Source organism: Choristoneura fumiferana, chromosome 5 (genome assembly GCF_025370935.1).
Source record: "Choristoneura fumiferana chromosome 5, NRCan_CFum_1, whole genome shotgun sequence".
Lineage (NCBI taxonomy): Eukaryota > Metazoa > Arthropoda > Insecta > Lepidoptera > Tortricidae > Choristoneura > Choristoneura fumiferana.
The window spans coordinates 9124753-9148051 of record NC_133476.1 but is presented as its reverse complement, the minus strand read 5'-3'; the positions used below and the strand labels follow the sequence as shown (position 1 = coordinate 9148051).

The following is a 23299-nucleotide window of genomic DNA, read 5'->3' as shown; positions in this document are numbered from 1 at the left end:
TCAACCGTAAATTGTTCGATGGATACCATATTGTGTGGATTTCGTGTAGTTCAACTGATGTACGGAGGAAATTGGAGTTTTAAAGTGAACCGAAAGGACGTCGACATTCATGTGTTTTTCATGTCGGGGAAGTTTGCGAGATGACTTTTTTCAGTTTTATCTCGGGAAACCGTTACAATCGTCAATAAATGACGAAATAAGTGATGATGCTCGTTCAATTGAGTCTTTTAGCGTGAAGGAGTACCTATGATTTCGTAATTTCAAATTTATTTAGTTAAGTAGGTATTGTGGTCTTGGATGAAAATAATGAGAAATTGTCTCGAGTATGAAAAGACGCCTATTTTATGCTGCTTAGCATTTATGCTGATAATTGAGTAGTTTCTTCGGTGACCGAGAGATTACTATAATTGTAATTAATTGTTAGTAACACAGCTTATTTATGTATAGGAATCGAACTTAGGCGGTTCGTTTTACAAAACGACCCCGCAGGCAGAGGGGCCTTAGTAGCTGTTGCGGCGCCCGGAAAATTGTAAGCCGCGACGCTGCGCCTGTGTGTGAGCCGTAGCGGACGGCCGAGTTTGCATTTTACGTTCAACTTATTAAAGTTGTATTAACAAGGTATGTTCTTTTTACTGATAACTGTTAATTTGTGATCGTGTTATTAAAGTGCCTTAATTATTATTTTTATATGCTTCATTTGTGAGCAACCTAATAATCTCAATGGAAAGATAATTTATTTTGGAAAGTTAAAGTTTAATTTGTTTGGAAATTTATAATTTATTAATGCCAAAAATATGCCACTTTTATGAGTTGATCTAATATATTTTGAGAAATAAATTTAGTGGCGAATATCGAATTTATTTGTCTATATATTTATAAATGTTCAATTTTAATGTAAATATGTGGACAGGGTTCTAAGTAGGGTGTGTGGACTACAGACACAACCATATTTTATTAAATTAGTTCTATTGAAAGTGAACTAGGAGTTTGGTAGTGCCATTTGCAAAGTTAAATTATTATTATATTATTTTTGTCAAATTTTGGTTGTAATATTTTATGTCAATGCGATTAATTTATAAGCATTAGCCTTCAGTATTTATGATGATGACTGGTCAGGCTAATTTTATTTAATGATTTTTCTGACATATGTTACTTACGGATAGCGAAGGTATCATTTCTTTTGAAAATCCATTCACAGATTGGAACCTCTTATACAAAATGGATAATATATTACTCAATAGGCTATCAACTATAGCTAGCAATATTGATATGCTTGCTCAATCTGAAATATGTAGCAATATTCAAAACCTCGAAGAAGCAAAGATTCATGCTGCTAAATTAAAATCCATGTTAACTCGATTTGAGACTGAATTACTACAATACTTCAACCTGTGTAATGAACCTGATGCTGATGAAATATCAAATCTAACTACAATACAGCTCAAAGGAGAAGAAGTGTTAGCAGGAATGACTGCCAACATCAACATTAAATCTGAAACTAGTGCTACCCGGACTGTGACTTCTTGATAGAAGACTTAGCAAACTACCTGAGCTTAGTATACCTACCTTCAGTGGGAATCTACTAGAATGGCACCAATTTTGGGATCAATTTCATTCATGTATTGACCAGAGAAACCTGTCTGATGTCGACAAGTTGATGTACTTGAAGGCATCACTCAGAGGCGAGGCTAAGAAGACTATTGAGGGTTTGGATACTACCAACAGAATTACGGAATCGCGATATCTACTTTAAAGGAGAGATATGGCAAAGATGATCTAATCATTGACGCTCATTATTCCACATTATAAAATCAAAAGGGCAGAGAAAATTGAGGATTGTCGGAAGACATTAGACGAAATAGAGAGACATATTAGAGTTCTTCATTCGCTGGGAGAGGATATTAGTCATAATCATCTCAGATTTATGATAATGGAGAAATTTCCAAGGACATTATATATGAGATTAAAAATGAAAGTAAAGGCCGAATCAATTGAGGACTTAAGAAAACAGCTAGCAGTTATTATTACTGCACGAGAAGATGCCAGTAGAATCTTCTCTGAACAATCATTGAAAGAAAGTACTCAGTATACAGCGGAGACATTACATGTGAATAATGTATCAAATAATGGTAACAGACAATTCATGAATGCAAGAATAATAATCAGAAAATTAACAGGAGTAAATAAACATTTCAATGCCACAACTCAGTGAATTCCAACTTCAACAAGGACAGTAGACCTCATAAAAGGAGATACGAACCAGAAAATGATAGAAGACATTTTGATAACAAAAGGAGCAAGTATAGCTGTTTCTTTTGCCAAGGACAACACTATAACGATAGATGTAAGCAAGTCAAAACCTTAGAAGAGAGAAAACAAAAGCTTAACAACGATGCTTTAATGTTTTCGCCTAAACCATTTTGCCAAGCAGTGCAAGGAAAGGAAATTAAAATGTCCACATTGCGGACAATTCGACTCGCACAATCAAGCCATATGCCCTGAATTATTCAAAGGGGAAGATCTATATGCTTAGATTTATCAAAGTTAACGTAACTCTGCTATTCTTGTGGACAGACAGCCAGATTGTCATTGACTGGTACAACTCACATAAGCTATTGACACCATTTGTTTCAAGACTGATAGAGGAGATTAAGAATAACAAAAACCTAAGGATGATAGACACTTCGCTTGTGGCCGCAGAGGGTCCTAACCTAAGGATGATAGACACTTCGCTTGTGGCCGCGGAGGGTCCTGCGGATATAGATCATTCGGTTACTGCATCTTCAGAGTTAGACATGAATCAGTTGAATGTTTCAGCATCATCGGATACTGGATTGGAAACGTCGCAGGAGCACGAACTAGTACAAGGTACCACGACCAAGAAAGACCTAATAACGGCTTGGAGACGAGAGTTTACGTGAAAGATATAATAATTCTCATAAGGATGGAAAGTGGGGAAAATCATCCCTCTCGTTAAGGGACCTGACGGACTATGCAGAGTAGCGAAGGTGAGAGTAGGTGATAAGGTGTTCACACGATCCGTTGCTCATCTGTACCCTTTAGAAACAGACGTCACCGATCAGCCACATAACATTCTTCAAGACACAGAAACTTCAAACAGAATCGAAGCTCAAGATGAAGACAACGGAGAATCAATCAGTATTCCAGCTACTGTGATTAATGACAGGATTGAAGTAGACAAATTCAGATCTCAGTAAACACCCACTGAACACACTAGGGTAGAAACGATTCCTAACATGGATACGAATATGGATGTGACCGATAGACGTTTGGATATCACAGATAACATGGATACGAATATGGATGTGACCGAATAAACGTTTGGATATGACAGATGACATGGATATAAGTTAGATTGTGCCTTGAGTAATGACCTGGACATGAGCGACGGAGAGCAGTCGACGGAGGTGGAACAGGATAAGAAACGCCGAGCTGCAGTTCGAGCCCTGGAGAAGATCAGGGAGTGGACTCGCGACTTGATGACGTCACTCTAACTAGCTTCCTCGTCGGGAGTGTCGTGAGCTCCGACTCACGAAAGAGGTAAACGCTTATCTATGGTTATCTGTCTATGAAATTGTCTGTGGTTAGGAACCGTTTAATTTAAATGTCAAAGTTTTCTCACAAGCACTAATATTCAGTTTTGTTAGTTGAAAAGTAATAACGTCTGTAATAGCAGCTGGTGAAGCAGCTGCAATTTCCTAAGAGCTAAGTATCTAGCATAGTTTGTTCCTTGCTAAATTTCATCTTTTACTTCATGCGTACTTGTATGCGCCTTTACTTCGGAGCTATCAAGCTACTACGGGATTGGTTATTCCGAACGCTAAGATAAACTTTGTGTGCTTAGCATTGCCAAGCACGCTTATGAATACCCTGTTTAATGAAAGGTTTCCCTGTTTTCTCGAGAATTCTAGGTCGATTAAGTCCCATACTGAACGCGCCGGAACTGGTCAGTTACTTGAACTGGGTTCGAGTTCGCGGCTTATGCGTGGCGTACGTTATTGCAGGCAATGTTCTATGTGCAGCGATATACGGTAAATTCGCCTTATGGGACAGAAAGGCAGCCAGGTGAAGGCTGAGGGTCGCCAGGTGACGGCAAAAGAATGGTGCTTGGAGTTATGGTTTAGCACACAAAGCTACAAAGGCACTGTATAAAGTAATCTGTACACCAACTTTCAGTATCGGTCAGGTTGCTGACCACCTAAAGTGTAAGGAACGAATTATGCCGAGGCATTGTTGCCATGGACATGTGGCTCTCTAGTCAGAGAGTCATGTGTTGTATTACTCCACAGGAGGTGACGGGAGCATAGAGATCTAAAGACCAAACATTAGCGAAGCAGATGTAGTACGATGTCTTGAGAGTTTAAGAGCTTACCTTGAGCCATACATATGGCATGATAACTGCGCGGGAATAAATATAAAGGTATGAACTTGCACTTGTTATAACAGCAATTTGCCTTTCAAACAATCATATAGAAATCTGAGTTACATCCCTTCCCATATGTGCGGCGCCGGTCTTCGTGTCAGCTGACCGAGATGATGTAGGTCGGGCGCGTGATCGGCGTCACCACAACCGTTTTAATTGTTTTTTTTTCAATTATATAATATTATTTATATTATATTGCTATCAATATACCTACGTCTTGTAGTTTTTGAGGAAAAACCCTGTCACATACGAACAAGGTGAAACATATAATGGTTAGTTTTGTCCTTTTTACTACGAAACCTTAAAAATATGGCATGTACCTTTGGTGGTATGTACCTAGGTAATGCAATGAAATGAATTTAAAAGCAAACCAACATCATACCTGTGTACATAGCGTTTTCTGTGTCGATGGTATATAAGTACATATATTAGTTCAGTATTTATAATCATGTATTATATTCTTAAGAACAAACAAAAGATAAAATGGAAAACAGAGAAAAATAAATAAATAAAGTTCTGCAGTATTTACTAGCTTAAGCACCATTTAGATAAGTTATGACTTTGTTTACACGTGTACAACTGATACTAAAAATGTGGCATACCTACTAAACACTTTATTTATTTCATTATCATTATGCTATGAACTGTATACTTAAGTCAGCCACTTTCTTTGCAATTTATACGACAATTATTTTTACAAAATATGTATACCAATTGCTCCGTCCTTATAGCTCAGGCGAAGGAAGAAGTCTCTTCGTTCCATTCTCCATACAAACGTAGTCCCGGTCTCATTTGAAAACTAAGCAACAGAAATAGATAAAATTTTGTGAGTATGGACTAGACGTAATTATCTATGCCTGTGGTTTTTCAGATTTTCATATAAATGTGTAATATTAGAATTACAAGAGCTCAAAAGTCGACAGAAAAAGATGTCAACTTTGCACGAGAATTACAGACTAATAAAGCATTTTTACAAAAATCGATAAACCCACAGGATTCATTGATTTCTATGCTATACTTTTCGTATAATATGAGGACAACGAAACCTAAAATTCAACCTCCCGAATCTTAAAAAGCCTACAGCTATCTCTATATAAATTACGGACGTCGTTGCGGAAGGCATGGGGGACGGCTGCGAGCGCTTATATCACGAGTGATAAAGACAGCAAGCAATATCCCAAACGAATGCCTAACGCGGACGCGCGGCCGGAATGTTATAACTGTATTTTACTTTGCGATCATACGAAAGCCAAAACTCTTAAATTATGGCTCTTTGGTATTGCTTGACTGACGCCACCACTCGTTCCAAGGTATTTTAATATTATTATGTATGCTAGTTATTAGGCCCCTATTATTGATAAGCTTACAAGGCTAATCCCGCACTTAATTCAGGGTTTTTCTATAATGAAATTAAAATACTACGTATGCAATGCACATCAAAATATCAGCCATCTTTTTTATGCCACTTATTAATAAAGGGCCATAAAGTAGGACCTGCTTACATATCGGTCTTTTATTTTTTTGTTCGACTGGATGGAAAACGAGCAAGTGGGTCTCCTGATGGTAAGAGATCATCACCACCCTTGGACACCTGCAACACCAGGGGGATTTTTTTTTATTCGACTGGATGGCAAACTAGCAAGTGGGTCTCCTGATGGTAAGAGATCACCACCACCCATAAACACCTGCAACACCAGGGGTATTGCAGATACGTTGCCAACCTAGAGGCCTAAGATGGGATACCTCAAGTGCCAGTAATTTCACCGGCTGTAACTTTTCCCACATCTACTAAGATTGGACAGCGTTCGGGAAGCTTCGCAGTGTCTTTTCGTCCAAATTACCGCAGTGTTTGAAGTCAAAAGTCTTTGACCAGTGTGTGTTGCCAGTGATGACATACGGATCTGAGACGTGGGCGCTAACGATGGGCCTCATGAGAAAACTCAAAGTCACTCAGAGGGCTATGGAGAGGGGCTATGCTCGGGGTTTCTCTGCGGGATAGAATTAGAAATGATGATATCCGCAGTAGAACTAAAGTTACCGACATAGACCGAAGAATTGCGAAACTAAAGTGGCAGTGGGCGGGGCACATTGCTCGCAGGACTGATGGCCGATGGGGTCGGAAGGTTCTCGAATGCCGTCCGCGGACCGGGAGACGAGCTGTCGGTAGACCTCCAACAAGATGGAGCGACGACTGGTTAAGATCGCGGGATCGCGGTGGATGCGGAAAGCACAAAACCGGTCTGAATGGAGAGCCTTGGGGGCGGCCTATGTCCAGCAGTGGACGTCTTTCGGCTGACATGATGATGATGATCACTAAGATTGTCTTCTTGTGAAACGTTTGTTGTAGAGTAAATTTTTAATTTAATGAGTCCAAATGATATTTCTACTTACTTATGTAAAAAGTGATAAGGGCAGTCCAAATATACTTAACTTGTTTGTTAAACGAGATGCGTATCTTAAGGCATTGTGAATTAGGTAATGTTTCACTTATTATTATAATAGATCTTTTGTTACTGTAACTGGTTACATCGTTTTTGAAGAAAAAGTCATGGATTCTGCTTATGACCGTGCACTGTTAGAAGTTGGGGATAATGGATTTTTTCAAAAAAAGTTCGACGTAATTTACAACTGCGTACTTCCATTTTTCTGGATTATGGCATATTTAAACATAATATTGGTTCTCGTTGTTATTCCACACACATGTAAGGTTCCAAATAGACCTGATAATATTAGTGAACTAGCGTGGAAAACAAAGTTCATTCCCAGGTGAGCACTATTATACGTTGTTTTTATGTATTTCTTGTTTTCGGTTAACTTTTATGTTATACCAAGTAGCTGTTGTCCACTACCTACATAGTCTGTGTTGAATTTGTTTATCGCTAGGTATCTTGCAGGAACAAAGTCAAAATATTCCTGAGTAAAAAAGAATTTTCGGTATTGATCCAGGTTATAAACTATCAGGTTAAGTATATGTAATCTGACTTATTTATTCTACGTGTTAAATTTTATCGAAATCAGTCAAACCGTTATTGTATGATTGAACAAGAAACATCCATTCGTCTACACAAATTTTCTCATTTTTAATTACAATTTATGTAATTTTTCCGCAGATCTGCAGACATTACAGGACAGTTAAAATTTGATGACTGTTTAATTTATGTAAACCCTGAAGTGAACAACGATACTGAATGTAAGTAAACTTAATTGCAAAATTTAACAAGTTTTATTAATCAGGCCTATGAAATCGAGGAATCATTTTATTTTTTTACAGATTGTAATGATTATGATTACGATAGCACGTGGTACGAATCATCAATCCCATCAGACAACGATTGGGTTTGTAATGATGAACTCTATGTTGCTAATGTATTTGCGTACAGCAGAGTCGGAGAAATAGCTGGATCATTATTTTTCGGATGGTTTGGAGATGTGTAAGTCATGAAAATATTTATCAAGAAGGACTGTTTATGAGATATTAGTACTAAATTTGTACTAGCAATAGTGGTAGTCGATACTAACTGGAAAATTTCAATTTTCAGGTATGGTCGTCGTCTAACGTACATCTTTTCCATGGCTTTAGTTGTACTCGGTAGAATTATTTCTATTCTTGGTAGCCATAACTTCATTTTATTTGTAAGTGGTTGTATAGTCACGTGTCTATCATCATGGTTTGTGGTGCAAAGTGCATTGGTAATATCAATGGAAGTATCATCCGCTGGTCGACGGGCCGGTGTTGCGACTCTGCGGAACGCGTCGTCGAGCTGTGGTATGTGCATCATGCCGTTATTATACTGGTGGCTACGAGACTGGAAACTATTTATGATTGTTACCACTGCTTCACAAATATTGTTTCTCATATTTTCTTGGTAAGTTTCTCCAAGTATCACACACATTAGATATAACTTGTAAAGTTAACCATAGTTACTCTAATTTATATTTTGATAAAGTACTTGCTTAATATCACTTTTCGTTTTCTTCCAGGCGTATTTTGGAATCTCCACGATGGCTTTGGATTGCGGGCAAACCAGACGAGTGTATTAAACAGCTAAAACGCATAGCCGTAGTCAATAAAACAAAGTTAAGCGATGAAACTGTTAAAGATATCAAAATAATGCCATCAGATGGACAAATTCAGTCACTTGGCATTTTTGCTCTTTTTTCTAGCTTTACGTTGGCAATGAATACTATTTTGCAGTTAATAATATCGTGAGTACCTATTGGTCGCTTAGTCCATCGCACAATTGAGATGTTGCTTTTTTATTTGTAGTTACCTATAGAGCTTTATTTATACGTTTTGTTTTAATTACAGTTTGTGTGTTACCGTAGCATACACAACACTTCTGATGAGTTCTGGTGAGAAATCAGATGGCAATCCGTTTCTTGAAACCGCCTGGCAGACGATAGCCGAACTGCCAGGGTTTTTTGTTGGTGCCTGGCTAGCTCAAAACATTGGGCGCCGCCGTACAATGGCTGGATCGTTTACAATGTCAACTTTAATATGGATAATAGTAATTTTTAGAGAATATAGTAAGTTTTAACTAGTTGCATGCATTTGTTTTCAAACAACTACATCAAGTTTATAGACGCGAATATTTTTGATTTGTTGTAGGTACAAATGGATGGATTAGGTGCCACTGGATTGGAACTACGTTGTCTTTTACTAGCCGGTTACTTGTAACCATCATATATTATACTATTAATTTGTTAAATATGGAGCTTTATCCGACATGCCTGAGACAATCTGGAATGTCATTAGGAAATGTGTTATCAAGTGGAGGCGCAGCTGTTGCCCCTTATATTTTATACCTCGTAAGATTTTTATAAAATTATTTACTCAGTTGACCACTAACCTCTCGCACAAATAGAAGCATGCATGTCCTGGCTAGGCCTGTTATTATCGTTTCTTAAAATGACATCTACATAAAATAAAATAACAGCGTGCCATTAAATACCTACTTTCTTTAATTTGTTTTCAGGGACGGCGTGTCGACTCTAGGTTACCAAGTGTTATTTTGACTGCAGTATCTTTTGTTGGAATTATTACTTCATTACTACTTCCAGAAACATTGAACGCTAAGCTTCCAGAAACTTTAGAAGATGCAAAACTTTTTGGGAGAGGATATTCCTCAGTTCCAAAACAACCCACGTGTGAACAATCAGATATAATAGTTGAATAAAATTGTGCCTACGTCATATTTCAGCACACTACTTACAGCATGGATTGATTTTATAAAACAGGTGCACCTTTTCTCACATTGCTTTTTAAGCCTATTATTGGACGTTCGAAAACGTTTCTCATACCGTTTTAAATCTTACCTAACTATAAGTATTACAATAGTATTTAGACTAGTATTTGATAAGAAGTATAATCATAATTCCGAATCACTGAAATAATCCTTAAACTATACTGTATTAACACGAAAGTGATTTTGCTTGTTTGTTTGTTCCACTTTCTCGTCTTACCGACCGACTACTGAACCGATTGGCATGAAAATTTGCATAGATAGATAGATATAATCTTTATTCTTAAAAACAAAGACATGGCTTAGTAACTATAAAGCGTAATAAAACTAACAATTCAGCACTTAAAATTATGCCTGAATAGGTACTTAAATAAAAACTATAGCAAATAAAAAAATAAATTAAAGTAACAATTAAACAGATCATATATACATAAATGAGAAGCCATGTGATGCACTGAAGAACAGGCTCTGGCTCAACATTGTGCTGCGGTAAGCCGAGTAAGGACGCCGACCAACGTGATAAACTCAGCGCAATCTCGTCATCAAATGAGTTATTATTCAGTGGGATCCTAAAGTAGCAAAATTTATAAACCTTGGAATAATTTATTTATTCGAAAATACAAACTGAGACATGGATGCACAGAAAAACCAGAAAAAGAGACCAGCACTGGGAATCGAACCCAGGTTCTCAGTAATCCGTGCTGCGTGCTATAACCCCTACACCACTGCTGGACAGGAATGTAGACACGAATTTTTCCTATATCTCAGGTTGCTTTTTTGTACTATGCTACTTAAGCAGCAGCACGCTTAAATTACTACGTTAATCCTATATATCTACATAAGGTTTTTTTGACACAACGGTAAAAATAGTTTTTAAATGACTAACACTGAATAGAAAACATCACTTGTTGTATATTATAAGTATATGCGTGATTGTAGATAAGGTATTTAAAGTTATACATAATAAATGATGTATGATAATTATGTTATAACTATACTTATGTATATGAACAAAAAAGATTTAAAAAAAAATATGTCCAATTCGCCTAAAACTCCTTAGTGCTGCCAGTTCCTTTATTTAAAATTTACCCTTACATTGGGGTTAAAGATGACGCCTTTATCTATAATTAATTTTTCTTTAATTTCTTTTAGTACCAACGGTACCAACTGTCAAAAGTAAAATGTCATATTTTGTCGTAAAGGTAATCTATGGAATTTATACTATCAACACCAACCAATCATGCCTAGCTCACACACTCACATTTCACATTCATAGATCATATCCACTGTGTGTGAGTGTGTGAGCTAGGCTTAAGTCTTTTCGCATTGAAGTCAAATAGTCATAATTTTCTATTAAATTAAAAGCGAATATAGTTTTTGTTCTTGATAATTTGAACCTCAATTTGATAAAATATAAATAAATTTAATTTGCTATGGTAGATATAAAATTAGCTAGCAGACCAAGAATGTTCAATAGAAAGAAATTAATGATAATAGACAAGATAAATCGCACTAATGTCAAAGTGATAGCATAGACGTCTTATGTACCTACAGATTAAATTAAACATTTAATGAAATTATAACTCATTCGGCTATTCCGGTTAAACTAACTCCAAAACTGAATTTATATACAGTTTACGTGATAATACCTGTTATAGTTATGATAGTTTAGATAAGATTACTATACGCGCATAGGGTTTCAGGAGTTCAGACATACTCCTCAAATCGCGCTCGTCGTTTTCAGTGCCAATAGGTATTTAATCGTCTCACTTTGTCTCCACTGGACCCCGACCCGACGGTGAATATGTCGGGTGACCACAAGACCCTTTTAAAGGGGAGTCCTTCACAGTATGTGAAGCTAAATGTTGGCGGGACGCTTTTTTACACAACTATTGGTACCCTCACCAAGAGTGACAACATGCTAAGGACCATGTTTAGTGGCAGAATGGAAGTGCTCACTGATTCGGAGGGTGAGCTTATTTTCCGCTTATAATTTGTATGACAAAAGTATGACTCCATTAGTGTTCGTTTTAGTTAGAGATAAGATTAAGGCTGAATAGTTGACTATTAATCGCTCTATTTAGAGACTTCCAAGTATTTAAATACCTAGTTGATTTATAGCAGTTTTTTGTTTTCACTTGTCTATTAACAGCTATGATTTTCATCAGGGCATTTCATCAGAATGACTCATGATAAAGTGTTGAAATTGCGTTTTGTTAACAAACCAACATTCAAATAACATTAAGATTGGTTTTTTTTTGGAATCTTTTTGTATTTTTTATTTCAATTCCAAATTTTTACTTTTACGGTCATCCCATAAAACTTAAATTGAAAATACAAACTGAAATAAAGATGCACAGAAAAAACAGAAAAATAAGACCATCACTGGGAATCGAACCCAGGTCCTCGGTAATCCATACCACATGCTATACCGCTACACCACTGGTGGTTGTATTTTCAATTCAAATAACAGTTGCAATGCTTGCAATAGCTTACAATTTGGGATCATTAGTTGATACAGAAGGGTGAGAGCCCCTGAGAGAGAGGTTCCCTGTCCCGAAGCAATGTTCAGCGTTCTCTTGACACACCCCCATAGTAATGATAAAGTAATGTAATATCCCCATAGTAATTTTCATTGGTTATTTAAATAAGGTTCAATGGGTCAATCAACTTTTTTGTGTTTGTTATTCTGTCCTGTTGTCCAAGAGACAACAGACAGAATTTCTTTAAAAAATTGTTGTTATTATAATGATGTCTTAGTTACAAGCCCATTATTTTATGGAATGTCTCCTAAGCACATTGTATACGAGAAAAATGCATGCTTGATGAATTTTAACCACAAAAAACGTATAGAAATGAATGGTTTTAAATAGTTGTCCAGGGGACATGACCATGGCAACGAGGTACAAGAAAAAGTTGATAGATCCCAATTATAAAAATAATATAATACATAATAAAATTTATTATTTATCGAAAGAACAACTGCATTATTTACATCACTGGCCATGAGGCACATGTGCCTCATGGACGTACCAGTAGTCGTACCATGCGACAGGGAACCTGTTAACATTTTTTAACATATTCTGTTATTTTTATTTAAAGGTTGGATACTGATAGACCGCTGCGGTAAGCATTTTGGTACAATACTGAATTACCTCCGCGATGGCACGGTGGCACTCCCAGACACGTACCGTGAAATCTTGGAGCTGTTAGCAGAAGCAAAATATTTTTTGATAGAAGAGCTGACAGATTCATGTCAGCAAGCATTGACTAAGAAGGAAAGGGAAGCTGAGCCTATATGTCGAGTACCTCTGATCACATCCCACAAGGAAGAACAGCTGCTTATCATGTCTACTTCCAAGGTTTGTGTTGTGTTAATAGTAACATTTTTCTGGCATTTTTAACTAGTAAAAGTTATGGCAATACATTTTGTGCACATCTATTAGGTGTGTTAAGCTTAGTTTAGACTTGCAAGAAAAATGATGTAAGTTGCATTATCTTACATTGCTTGATTGACCATTTCAAACTAGTTTGTCTTATGGCCTCGCAATGTAATTCAATTTGCATTATTTTCCTTACAGGTCTAAGCTGGGCTTTAGATAAAACATTGTCTTCATTATTTTATTACATATTATCTAATCAAAGAAGCTGAGAGATAAATATTATAGTTAATAAAATATTTGTACTTCTAAAGTATATATTTTTACTTCCAGCCTGTTGTAAAATTGCTCATAAACCGACATAACAACAAGTATTCTTACACCAATACTTCTGATGACAATCTGCTCAAGAACATTGAACTTTTTGACAAGCTCTCGCTGCGCTTCAGTGGACGAGTTCTTTTCATCAAAGATGTAATTGGCTCCAATGAAATATGCTGCTGGTCATTCTTTGGACATGGCAAGAAGTGTGCTGAAGTCTGCTGCACATCTATTGTTTATGCTACAGACAAAAAGCATACTAAAGTTGAATTTCCTGAGGCTCGAATTTATGAAGAAACCCTAGGCATTTTGCTGTATGAGAGTAGGAATGGACCAGATCAGGACTTGATTCAAGCGACATCATCGCGCGGCGCCGTAGGCGGCCTGTCCTGTACTAGTGATGAAGAAGAAGAGCGCTCCGGGCTGGCCCGCCTTCGTTCAAACAAGCAGAATAACCAATCTTAGCGGTTACAGTCAGGCTTGGCGCGCCTTCGTAGCTCTAAACGGACAAATGTCTGATACCAAGCCGGCTACTTCTTGCCCTTTTGCTGGCTGCCGTGCTTTGGTCTTTAGAATGGAAGTTGTAAGCTGTGCCCCTCATCTTGTGGGCCCTTTCTACATCTTTGAGCTCTCTTGGTAATGTGAATGCAGTGGGAAGAAATGGTTCTAGCAAACAAGGCAATTATGATATTCCAAATAAACTGGTACTTATTTGATGGATAACTTTATGATGTTATGTGTCTTCATGTCTGTTTTGTGTTAAGTGAACATTATGCATGAAGTATAAAAAGTGTTGAATAAGATGAAATAGTGCAAAAGTGACAAACTATTTTATTGTTATAAAGTTCATACCTAAAATAGTATATAATGTCTAGTATACGATTTGAAGTAATTATATCAGATTTATGTAGCTATCTATTTGTTGTATGCTTAAGTGTGCATGTTGTAATGTAGGGACATCTTTTCCATTTTCACTGTATGTTCTGTGTGTTTATTAGAGATGTTTGTGTCTAGATGAGAGATAAATTGTGTTTAGGGCATGTAATATTTGTGTATGAGCATTCAGTACATACCTTAATTTATTTTAACAGTATAAAATATGTTATGCTTTGACACATGCAGCTCAAAAGAATTGCCAAATGGATGTTCTATAATTGTTAGGTGAAAATTTGGAATTGTATTTTTCTCTTTCCTAGACAGATATGTGTTGTCAATAAATAGGCTTACATCACACCATTAATACACATTAATTACGGGAAGGTGTGTCTTGGCAAATTATTTGTCTCTTGTCAGTTCTACATATAATTTATTGTCATAAGACTGATTTCTGCTTGTTGACACGAGCCAAAAACAATACCGCGCCACTTATTGTATTAGGCCTACGCACTATGCGGCTAACCGTACGATTTGAGCACGCTATCTCTTTCTCCATCAATACTCTGAAGAGGGACAGCACACTAAAACCGCGCGGCTTACCCATAGTGTGTACGTAGCCTTACTAGAATCCTGCCAATTTACATTTACTCAAGCACACTTAAAAAAGTGCTGCATGGTTATTAATGATCATAACGTAGGGCGCAATGTAGCTTATTTATTACCAATATATATGTTGCAATCTAGTCGAGTTGTGTTCCACACTTTAAAAAAATATTTATTTAATAGCTTAAAACAGATGCGGTGGAATGTTATCCCACTGTAATTAAATGCTATCTATCATGCTATATATCAGCCGAATGGTATTAAAATAATAAATTTAATGTAAGAACTGAATCTGCCTACTCAAGTATTAGGCATAGTATTTTAAATAATTATGGATGCCTAGATGAAAGCCAATAATTATGCCAGCATTATGCGACTCTAAAATGAAGCTTTCATTTAGAGAACCAACTCTTGTATAATCTATGTTATTCTATTGGTGTATTTAATTGAAGTATTGTATTAAAATCTGTTCTATTTCAATTGTCAAATTTTTATGAAGTATTGTACTATTCAATGGAAAAAATCAATTGTGTAAACAAAGCAATTTTTCACGATTACTCCGTAGTTACTTGCATTTGAACGCCAATCCCGATCATATTCACATCTCAATGAGCTCACCACTGTTTTTAACAACCATTTTATCATTAAATAATCGTGTAAATATGTTATTTTATAGAATTAATTGGAAGACGAAAATCCGTTATATTTGTCAAATTGACATGATAATTTTTTCCTCACCGAAGTTGGTCTATGGTCGGTCTAGTCTCTGGAAATTTAGTGCTGTACCAACAAAATTAATTATTTGACTGAACCAACCTTACCTACCGATAATTATGGCTGGCTCTGCAAATTAATTTGTTCGTAGATATTAATTATTTGTTTTAAGTTACACTATTTAATGAAGGTTTATAAAGGTTTCTAATCCTATCCTACTATCCAACTTCCTACTAATCCTACTAATATTATAAATGTGAAAGTTTGTGAGTGAGTGAGTGAATATGTTTGTTACTTCTTCACGCTGAAACGGCTGGACGGATTTGGATGAAATTTGGCGAAAAGTTAGATAACCTGGATTACAACATAGGATACTTTTTATCCCGATATTCCCATGGGATAGGGATAAAATCTTGAAATAACAACCGCTCAGCTTAGAGTCATGAAAATTGGTATGTAGATAGTTTGACATCTGGAATAAAACATAGCCTACTTTTTATTTCGATATTCCCACGAGATAGGGATAAAATTTCGAACTAATAACTGCTGGGCTTAGAGTCATGAAATTTGACCATGATTGTTTTTAATGTAATGTCAATGAAAACAACGATTTAATTTTCGGGAATTCCCACGGCAATTTTTAAAAATCCCGGTATTTCAGCTGCTGGACCTAATGATTTACGTGTGCGAAGCCGCGGATAAACACTAGTAGAAATTATGTACATTTCTATTTACTAGTATCATATTTACTGTGGAGTCCATTGTTGGACCAAAAAATCATTTTGAATCACTTCCCTGTGTCTACTCTCATTTCCCTGTCTTATGTAAATTTAAAAATGCCTCTTCTAAATTATATCAAAAATACAAACTGAGACATGGATGCACAGAAAAATCAGAAAAAGAGACCAGCGCTGGGAATCGACCCTAGGTCCTCAGCAATCCGTACTGCGTACTATAACCCCTACACCACCGTTGGACAGGAGTCAAGATACAAATTTCTCCTATGCACACATATCTCAGGTTGGCTTTTTCTACTACGCTACTTAAGCAGCAAAAAAATCTAAATTAATCCATATTTTAACTGACCCTTTCAATTTTAAAATACTCCATCATAAACCTTGGGGAAAATATACGTCAAAAAATACAAGTGGATATACATGTTTCACCATTTTTAAAATTCTACCCTTAAAGGGGTATAAAGGGGAGTGTAAGTTTTGAACATGAAGTGTAAGTTTGTATGGAAGAAACGTTAGGTATATATATTTGAAGATATAATTCTAAAACTTCTTGAAAATGCTATTAAACATTTTAAGTTAAAAGGGACATGGAAACATTGTGAATGACTCTTGAACAGGACTAAGAGAATACGTGATTCGCCATTTTTTAAAATTAAACTTAGGGATTACATTAAATAATGAAATATGAGTAAATTCAAAATAATTATTTATTGCTGATGAAGTATCTTAAAGAGCATTCACATCACTAGAGCCAACGTCAGTCAGTCAGTCAGCCAGTCGTCAGTCAAGTGTCAATGTCAGTCACCACATTTGTTTACGCAATTGATTTTTCCATTGAATAGTACCATAATTATATGCTCACTATTTAGCTGTCTTTGATTTTTTATTAATCTGAATTCGACTAAATAAAAAATTAAATTGATTATGAAAGCCTTGGTATAAAAAAAAATATGACAAAAAATTGATCCGACTACAAAAAACCATGCAAATAATTTTCTCCCAGTCTGAAGTTGGTTGGTGCCTCAGCACATACCAGCAGGAGTGGACCTATAGTCATCTACCTCACCTACGCACTTTATATTGGGCTTCAATCACTCCTGCTGGCTTGTGCTGAGGCACCAACCGACTTCAGACTGGTACAAAATTATTTTCACGGTTTTTTGTAGTTGTTTTAATTTTTTCTAATAATTTTTTTTCACACTTTTTAGTGTAACTAATCTAAGATACCATTTTTTTTTATTCAACTGGATGGCAAACGAGCAAGTGGGTCTCCTGATGGTAAGAGATCACCACCGCCCATAAACATCTGCAACACCAGGGGTATCTCAGATGCGTTGCCAACCTAGAGGCCTAAGATGGGATACCTCAAGTGCCAGTAATTTCACCGGCTGTCTTTCTCTCCACGCCGAAACACAACAGAGCAAGCACTGCTGCTTCATGGCAGGATTAGAGAGCAAGATGGTGGTAGCTATCCGGGCACACCTTGCACAAGGTCCTACCACTATCAATAGTTTAGTATCAATGATAGTACGTTAGTTTAATATCAACTGCTCGTCACCATTTACGAAAGATTGCTTTTTCCGACGCAGAGACGTTCATTATTGAGGAGTCCTGGTGCTTCACCACCCGTTTTACCATATGCATTACAAGGAGCATAAACTGCTTAGCAACTGTGTCAAATACTTTTTACTTGTTATCAAGTAGTAACTCCAATATGTGGTCTTCATCATCAGTTCCATTTCACCAAATGATGATTTTCAAGAGCAAATGCACGAGTTACTACTAAATATATCCAATTTACTAAAAATAGGTGTCCCTACAACATTTGAAGAGTTCCCTCGATTTCCTTAAGATCCAAGCATCAGATCCTGATTTGGTGCTTATGGGACCTAATGGAAGACATTTCTAGACAAACGCAAAAAAAAATTGACAAATCGGTTCATAAATGATGGAGTTCTGGGGTAACAAACATGAAAAAAAGAAAAAAACCAAATTGATAACCTCCTATTTTGAAGTCGGTTAAAAAAGTAAGTGAAAATAAGGCTAAATCAACTGTCATATCTGAAAAACTGGTATATTTATTATAATGATTTAAATTATCAGGCAGGCAGTTGCTATGATATAATAACATTATCAAATCAAGTGAGAAAAAAATATTTCAGCATTATGAAGGCGTGTGGTATATTGTCAAGTATGTAGTTAGAAATGATGTTGAGGATTATTTGCTATAATTATACTGGTCCCAGGCAAGCGTAAGGGCTTGTACAGATGGACTGCATTCCAGCGTAACTGCAGACTGCCCATACATTTTGTCATTGCAGTCGACAAAAATTGCATGCTGGCTGCAATTTAAGCAGTTGTGGTTATGTTGCAGTTGCTGTTACATAGTAGTCGGAATGCAGTTTGTATGTACTGGCCCTAACATTTTTACTACCATCATGTGCAATGTGCAACTAATGGGTTAATATTGATGGACGCTGAGCAAAAGAAGCTTCTTTAAATACTCACCTTTTGCCATTTGCCAGGTATTTAAAATTAAATTTTTTATGTTATGTTCCTCAGTACTTTAGGGCAGTTAAGACTTGAAATAAAACAAAGCTTTAAACTGATATTTCGAGGAGGTTTTTATTATAGCATTCTAGGCTGCAAAGTGGAGTGCCTGTTTTGGAGCAATTATATTTTTTAACATTGTCACAGCCACTGACTCCACACTTTATGGGTTTTGGTGCTTCCCGTGGGGGCATGGCCTTCAGTGGAAAGGGCAGTCCTGGTGGTAGAGATAGTGATATTTCAGTGACACTGTTCTTATAAACCATGGTGGGTTCTTGCCGTTTAGCTGGTCGGCCCCTTTGAGCATTCTTTAAATTTTTTGAGTCTTGTTTTTTAAGAAGTCGATCCATAGTTTTCTTCTTGTCCTTTTCACGTTTTTCATCAGCTAGTTGTTTACGTTTTTGTGACTTTATTGCTGCCTTTTGTATGGCTTCGGCAGTCATTACTTTTTCTTTGTAGCCTGATGGGAGAGCAAGCAGCACTTCACCTCCAGGGCTAGTGTCTTTATCGGTTCCTCTCTCATACATAGCCCTTTGTCTAGCTGTCATCATTTTTGGATCTTTTGGTTTTATTTTCTTCAATTCTTCATCAACCTGTACAAACCAAAGAGTACTGGAGTATTGTAAACTAACTTAAGGAATTGATGGTTTCAATATTGTTTTTGTAACTATAAATCTTTTTAAAAATTGTGTTGCAGAATTTCATTAAAATCAGTTAAGTACTCTGTTTGCTTATGATACACAGAAACAGTTACATTAGGTAGTAAATAATATTGGAAGAAATAGGCCCTGCCATAAAGTCCAACTTGTGTGATGGTGGTACTTATGGAGCCAAAATAAATCTTTCTTTCTTTCTTTCTTTCTTTTCAACTGGTTGGAACCAAATGATATGTATGAAAATAAAAATACAAGATAGTGAAACACAATCTTTGGAATCTGACACAGCAAGCAGGGCTGGATTTAAGGGAGGGTATTTGAGGCGTGAGCCTTGGGGCCTCCGCAAGGGATAGATCTCCCCCCAAATGGAGTTCTGGGCCCTGCTGGGCCTCCAGACCTGTAAATCCAGCCTGACCAATGGTAAAAGTAAGAAGGTATGTAAACGAATATTACCTCTTCTAATTTACCCGATTTGATTGCATCTAGCCATCTTTCTTCCTCACTAGAAGTGCCACTTTCCCGACCTTTTTTCTTTTTCTTTGTCACCACTTTAGGAGGAGTACTTGATGATGAACCTGGCATGGATCTTCTTGAGTCTGAAGACGACTTCATGGTTTGCGCTTTCAGGAGGTCTGCCGCTGAAGTACCGGGCAAGTCTTTACCAACTTTCAATTTGGTTTTGAATGGTTTGTCCACCGCATCCTCGTAGGAAACATCGATTGAAGTATCGCTATCGTACTCATTTTCCAGCTTTCTTCTCTTATGTTTTTTGTGTTTGTGCTTTTTATGTTTCTTCTGCGGAGGTGTGTCTGAAAATTTTAAATTGATGTATCAGAATCCATGGTCTCGTGTAATTTTTATTTTGAAAAGAGAACGTTTCGATTAGTTCTTACCTATAACTATTTCATCTTCCGTAGTACTTTGCTCACGCAATCTTCGTACCATAATTTAAGAAATGTTATTTCTTTTTTGTTCAATATTACTAAATTTTTAATATGATCGAAGTAAATTGCGTCTTCAGGCGAACTTGTACGAACAAAACAATTTTTTTCAATTATTTATCTGTCCTGTCAGCTGTCACTGTTAACTGTCAAAGTGGCAAATCTTTGTTTAAGGTACGGTGATAAAAGCTGAAAATATTACAATTGTTTTCTTTTGGTGAAATCACGGTGAAATTCATAATGATGATGCTGGCGGGTTACAGGACTGATCCTGTAACCCGCCAGCATCATCCATCAACCTCAGCTAGGATAGTATTACCTATTTGCATGCCAAATTTGAAGTTTATAATAATTGTTGTTACGGAAAAAGGGTCATTTTTAATTGAAAATATAAATCCCATTTGATTCGCGCTGTCATCGTTCATCCACCATTACCTCTCATATTTCGTTTTCTAGAATTTTTTTACCGTACAACGGCAAAAACTACTAGACACTGGCAAAATTGTCCTCCTATGGACAGAGCCATATTTTTTTAAAGAAACAACAACAAATCCCATTTATTCCGTATCCCGTGAGAATTTCGAAAAATCTTTTCTTAGTGCGCGTCTACATCTATTAAGAAATATTATATTTCAAGTTTCTAGGTCCACTGGTTTGGGCTGCGCGTTGATCTATAAGTCAAGTTTCTTCTTTTATATATATAGACTAGCTTTTGCCCGCGACTTCGTCGTTCGTAACTATCGGAAGTATTTAATTTATTTAGGATACCTATGCTGCCAATTATAGCACATAGAAACTTCTGGATGGATGGGGACAGTGTAGCCAGTTATTGGTAAAAGAATGTTTAAAATCAACCCTGAAGTTGAATTCACTTATTGCTATCCCGCGGGAATTTTAATATAATTTATACAAATACAAATAAGGCCGAGGCCGCACTCGGCACTGTAGCTAAACCGCCGCGGTTTTTAAACGCGTGACTTTGTGAATCAAGTAATCTAATGCAAGCGGCCGCACTGGCGGTTTTAAGTAAGTAAGTTAACTTGTAAAAAAAAGTTACGCGATTAAAAACCGCGGTGACTTAGCTGTAGCTCGGCTGAAGAGTTATTGCTTCCGATACGAGTTCATCATCAAGTGACATGGTATTATGTCCTTGAATTTATTTGAGAAAAGCACTTTAAAAGCCTCGGGTGCGAACAGGGATTGTCGGCCTCGTATCTCTAGACGGTCTCGTTGACACTCGGCCATCTAGCCCATCTATAACCACTCGGCCGGCAATCCAATAATATTTTTCATCACACAATTGCTCGTAAACAGTGTCATAACATGCAGGCTACCTTGGTTGCAACCCCCCAAATAAACCCTCGACCTTAATGTGCTTGTCATGAAACCCGTGGTCGGTACGAATTCTTTGGCAGATGCATGGGATGTCAACAGGACATTAACACAGAATATATAATAGTACTAACGTACAAAATGGCCACGCTCCGCCCCGCACCGGTTCGAGTTACCCCACCCCTCAAGCGCAGATTGCAGGACAAAGAGTATTGTAATGTGTTGCAGGAAAACCGCAGGAAAGCAGTCGGGTGCGCAACGCGATGAATGTCTGCCGCACGGCACTAAGTTCGGGAGCTATTATTTTGCGAAATGTTAACGGTACCCTACCTAATGATTTCTGAAATTATCGCGATTAATACATGAAATAACTACCTACCGAATAATTCGTTTAAGTTTGTAGTCGTATATATATTGTAATTGAAAATAATAATGCTTAAATACACAGACAGACACATTTTAGGTAGGTTTAATTAAATAAATAGGTAAGATTAACGATTGAGATTTTATTTGCACTATCTAAGCCATACCTACATAATATGTACCTTTAAATATCATTGGTAGCACTTACTCGTATTAGGATTTTGCGATAGTCAGCCCTGTGTATTCTTCTTTTCTAACATTCAATAGGAGTGTACGGGGTTATAAATAACTGATAAACTGCTATTAATAGTGGAGCGTCGTACATCTTATGGAATTCTAACTGCCAATGTCAGTGCAGTTCATTGAGCAACATTATAAAAGGTCTGCCATCCCGAAACGTTTGCGATGAGCACCTAATTGAATGGAAATCGCTCGCACATAGATAGGTCCACGATAGGTCCCCTTCCCTTTAAGGTGCTGTCACATGCAGTCGCTCGTCGCTCGTTTGCTGCCATAAATCTGGTCACGTGACCCCATTTTGAATGTGATTTTGCCACGAAACAGAAAAAACTAGTTTTTTCTGTTCCGTGGATTTTGCATTTTCCGTGACTCAAAAAAGTAGCGTCAAGTCGCCGCGTCGAGCAGCAGCGACAAGATGGTTGCTTCAGGAATGATCTTGGTCGTAGAAGCTGATTTCTTAATCTCATTTAGTAGCAGTCGTGGTATTTGTATTACAAATAAAAGAAATTAGAGTGAATGAAAAAAAAATAACGATGTTTTTGCCGAAATTGAAGAGGTTTTTTTCCAGCGATTAAGCTCAACATTTTCAGCTTTATCGCTATAGGTATGTCACGTGACCAGATTTGACGTTGGAAGCGAGCGTCGAGCGATTTGCATGTGGTCGCGCCTTTAGGCGGTACACATCGCGACAAATCTGCAAACAGTTTATCTAAAGTTTAGATAAACCTAAACTATATCATCTAAAGTTAAGATGTAGTTTAGGTTTATCTAAACTAAAACTAAAGTTGCCTAAGGGGAAGGGGAGTTATCGTTCTGCGAGCGATTTCCATCTAAACGGATGAGATGTTTTGCAATTATGTAGATTTTTTCAACATTCCGTACTTAGTATATAAACAAGT

The 23299-nt window shown here is 36.9% G+C and overlaps 3 protein-coding genes across 3 annotated transcripts; 2 read left to right on the top strand and 1 right to left on the bottom strand.

Moving 5' to 3' along the window:
* The first annotated feature begins 6939 nt into the window (after positions 1 to 6939).
* On the top strand, positions 6940 to 9656 carry LOC141428056 (organic cation transporter protein-like). The gene is made up of 8 exons (XM_074087762.1): positions 6940 to 7210; positions 7555 to 7634; positions 7716 to 7875; positions 7984 to 8310; positions 8426 to 8650; positions 8754 to 8971; positions 9054 to 9253; positions 9421 to 9656. The coding sequence occupies exons 1-8, from the start codon at positions 6993 to 6995 to the stop codon at positions 9619 to 9621; spliced, it is 1629 nt and encodes a 542-aa protein (XP_073943863.1). The 5' UTR covers positions 6940 to 6992; the 3' UTR covers positions 9622 to 9656.
* A 1508-nt stretch (positions 9657 to 11164) lies between these two features.
* Positions 11165 to 17192, top strand: LOC141428055 (BTB/POZ domain-containing adapter for CUL3-mediated RhoA degradation protein 3). The gene is made up of 3 exons (XM_074087760.1): positions 11165 to 11657; positions 12790 to 13049; positions 13401 to 17192. Exons 1-3 carry the CDS (start codon positions 11492 to 11494, stop codon positions 13851 to 13853), a joined length of 879 nt encoding a protein of 292 aa, XP_073943861.1. The 5' UTR covers positions 11165 to 11491; the 3' UTR covers positions 13854 to 17192.
* A 1725-nt stretch (positions 17193 to 18917) lies between these two features.
* On the bottom strand, positions 18918 to 20591 carry LOC141428054 (INO80 complex subunit B). Its single transcript, XM_074087759.1, has 3 exons — positions 20418 to 20591; positions 19978 to 20333; positions 18918 to 19461 (listed from the first exon to the last, which is right to left on the bottom strand). Exons 1-3 carry the CDS (start codon positions 20467 to 20469, stop codon positions 18919 to 18921), a joined length of 951 nt encoding a protein of 316 aa, XP_073943860.1. The 5' UTR covers positions 20470 to 20591; the 3' UTR covers position 18918.
* Between the last annotated feature and the right edge of the window lie 2708 nt (positions 20592 to 23299).

Coding starts and splice junctions, on each gene's coding strand:
- LOC141428056 (XM_074087762.1), top strand. CDS start 6,993: ATGGATTCTGCTTATGACCGTGCACTGTTAGAAGTTGGGGATAATGGA. Junction 7,211..7,554: donor AAAACAAAGTTCATTCCCAG/GTGAGCACTATT, acceptor ATTTTTCCGCAG/ATCTGCAGACATTACAGGAC. Junction 8,311..8,425: donor TTGTTTCTCATATTTTCTTG/GTAAGTTTCTCC, acceptor GTTTTCTTCCAG/GCGTATTTTGGAATCTCCAC.
- LOC141428055 (XM_074087760.1), top strand. CDS start 11,492: ATGTCGGGTGACCACAAGACCCTTTTAAAGGGGAGTCCTTCACAGTAT. Junction 11,658..12,789: donor AGTGCTCACTGATTCGGAGG/GTGAGCTTATTT, acceptor TTTTATTTAAAG/GTTGGATACTGATAGACCGC. Junction 13,050..13,400: donor TTATCATGTCTACTTCCAAG/GTTTGTGTTGTG, acceptor TTTTACTTCCAG/CCTGTTGTAAAATTGCTCAT.
- LOC141428054 (XM_074087759.1), bottom strand. CDS start 20,469: ATGGTACGAAGATTGCGTGAGCAAAGTACTACGGAAGATGAAATAGTT. Junction 20,334..20,417: donor GGAAGATGAAATAGTTATAG/GTAAGAACTAAT, acceptor TAAAATTTTCAG/ACACACCTCCGCAGAAGAAA. Junction 19,462..19,977: donor AATCGGGTAAATTAGAAGAG/GTAATATTCGTT, acceptor TGGTTTGTACAG/GTTGATGAAGAATTGAAGAA.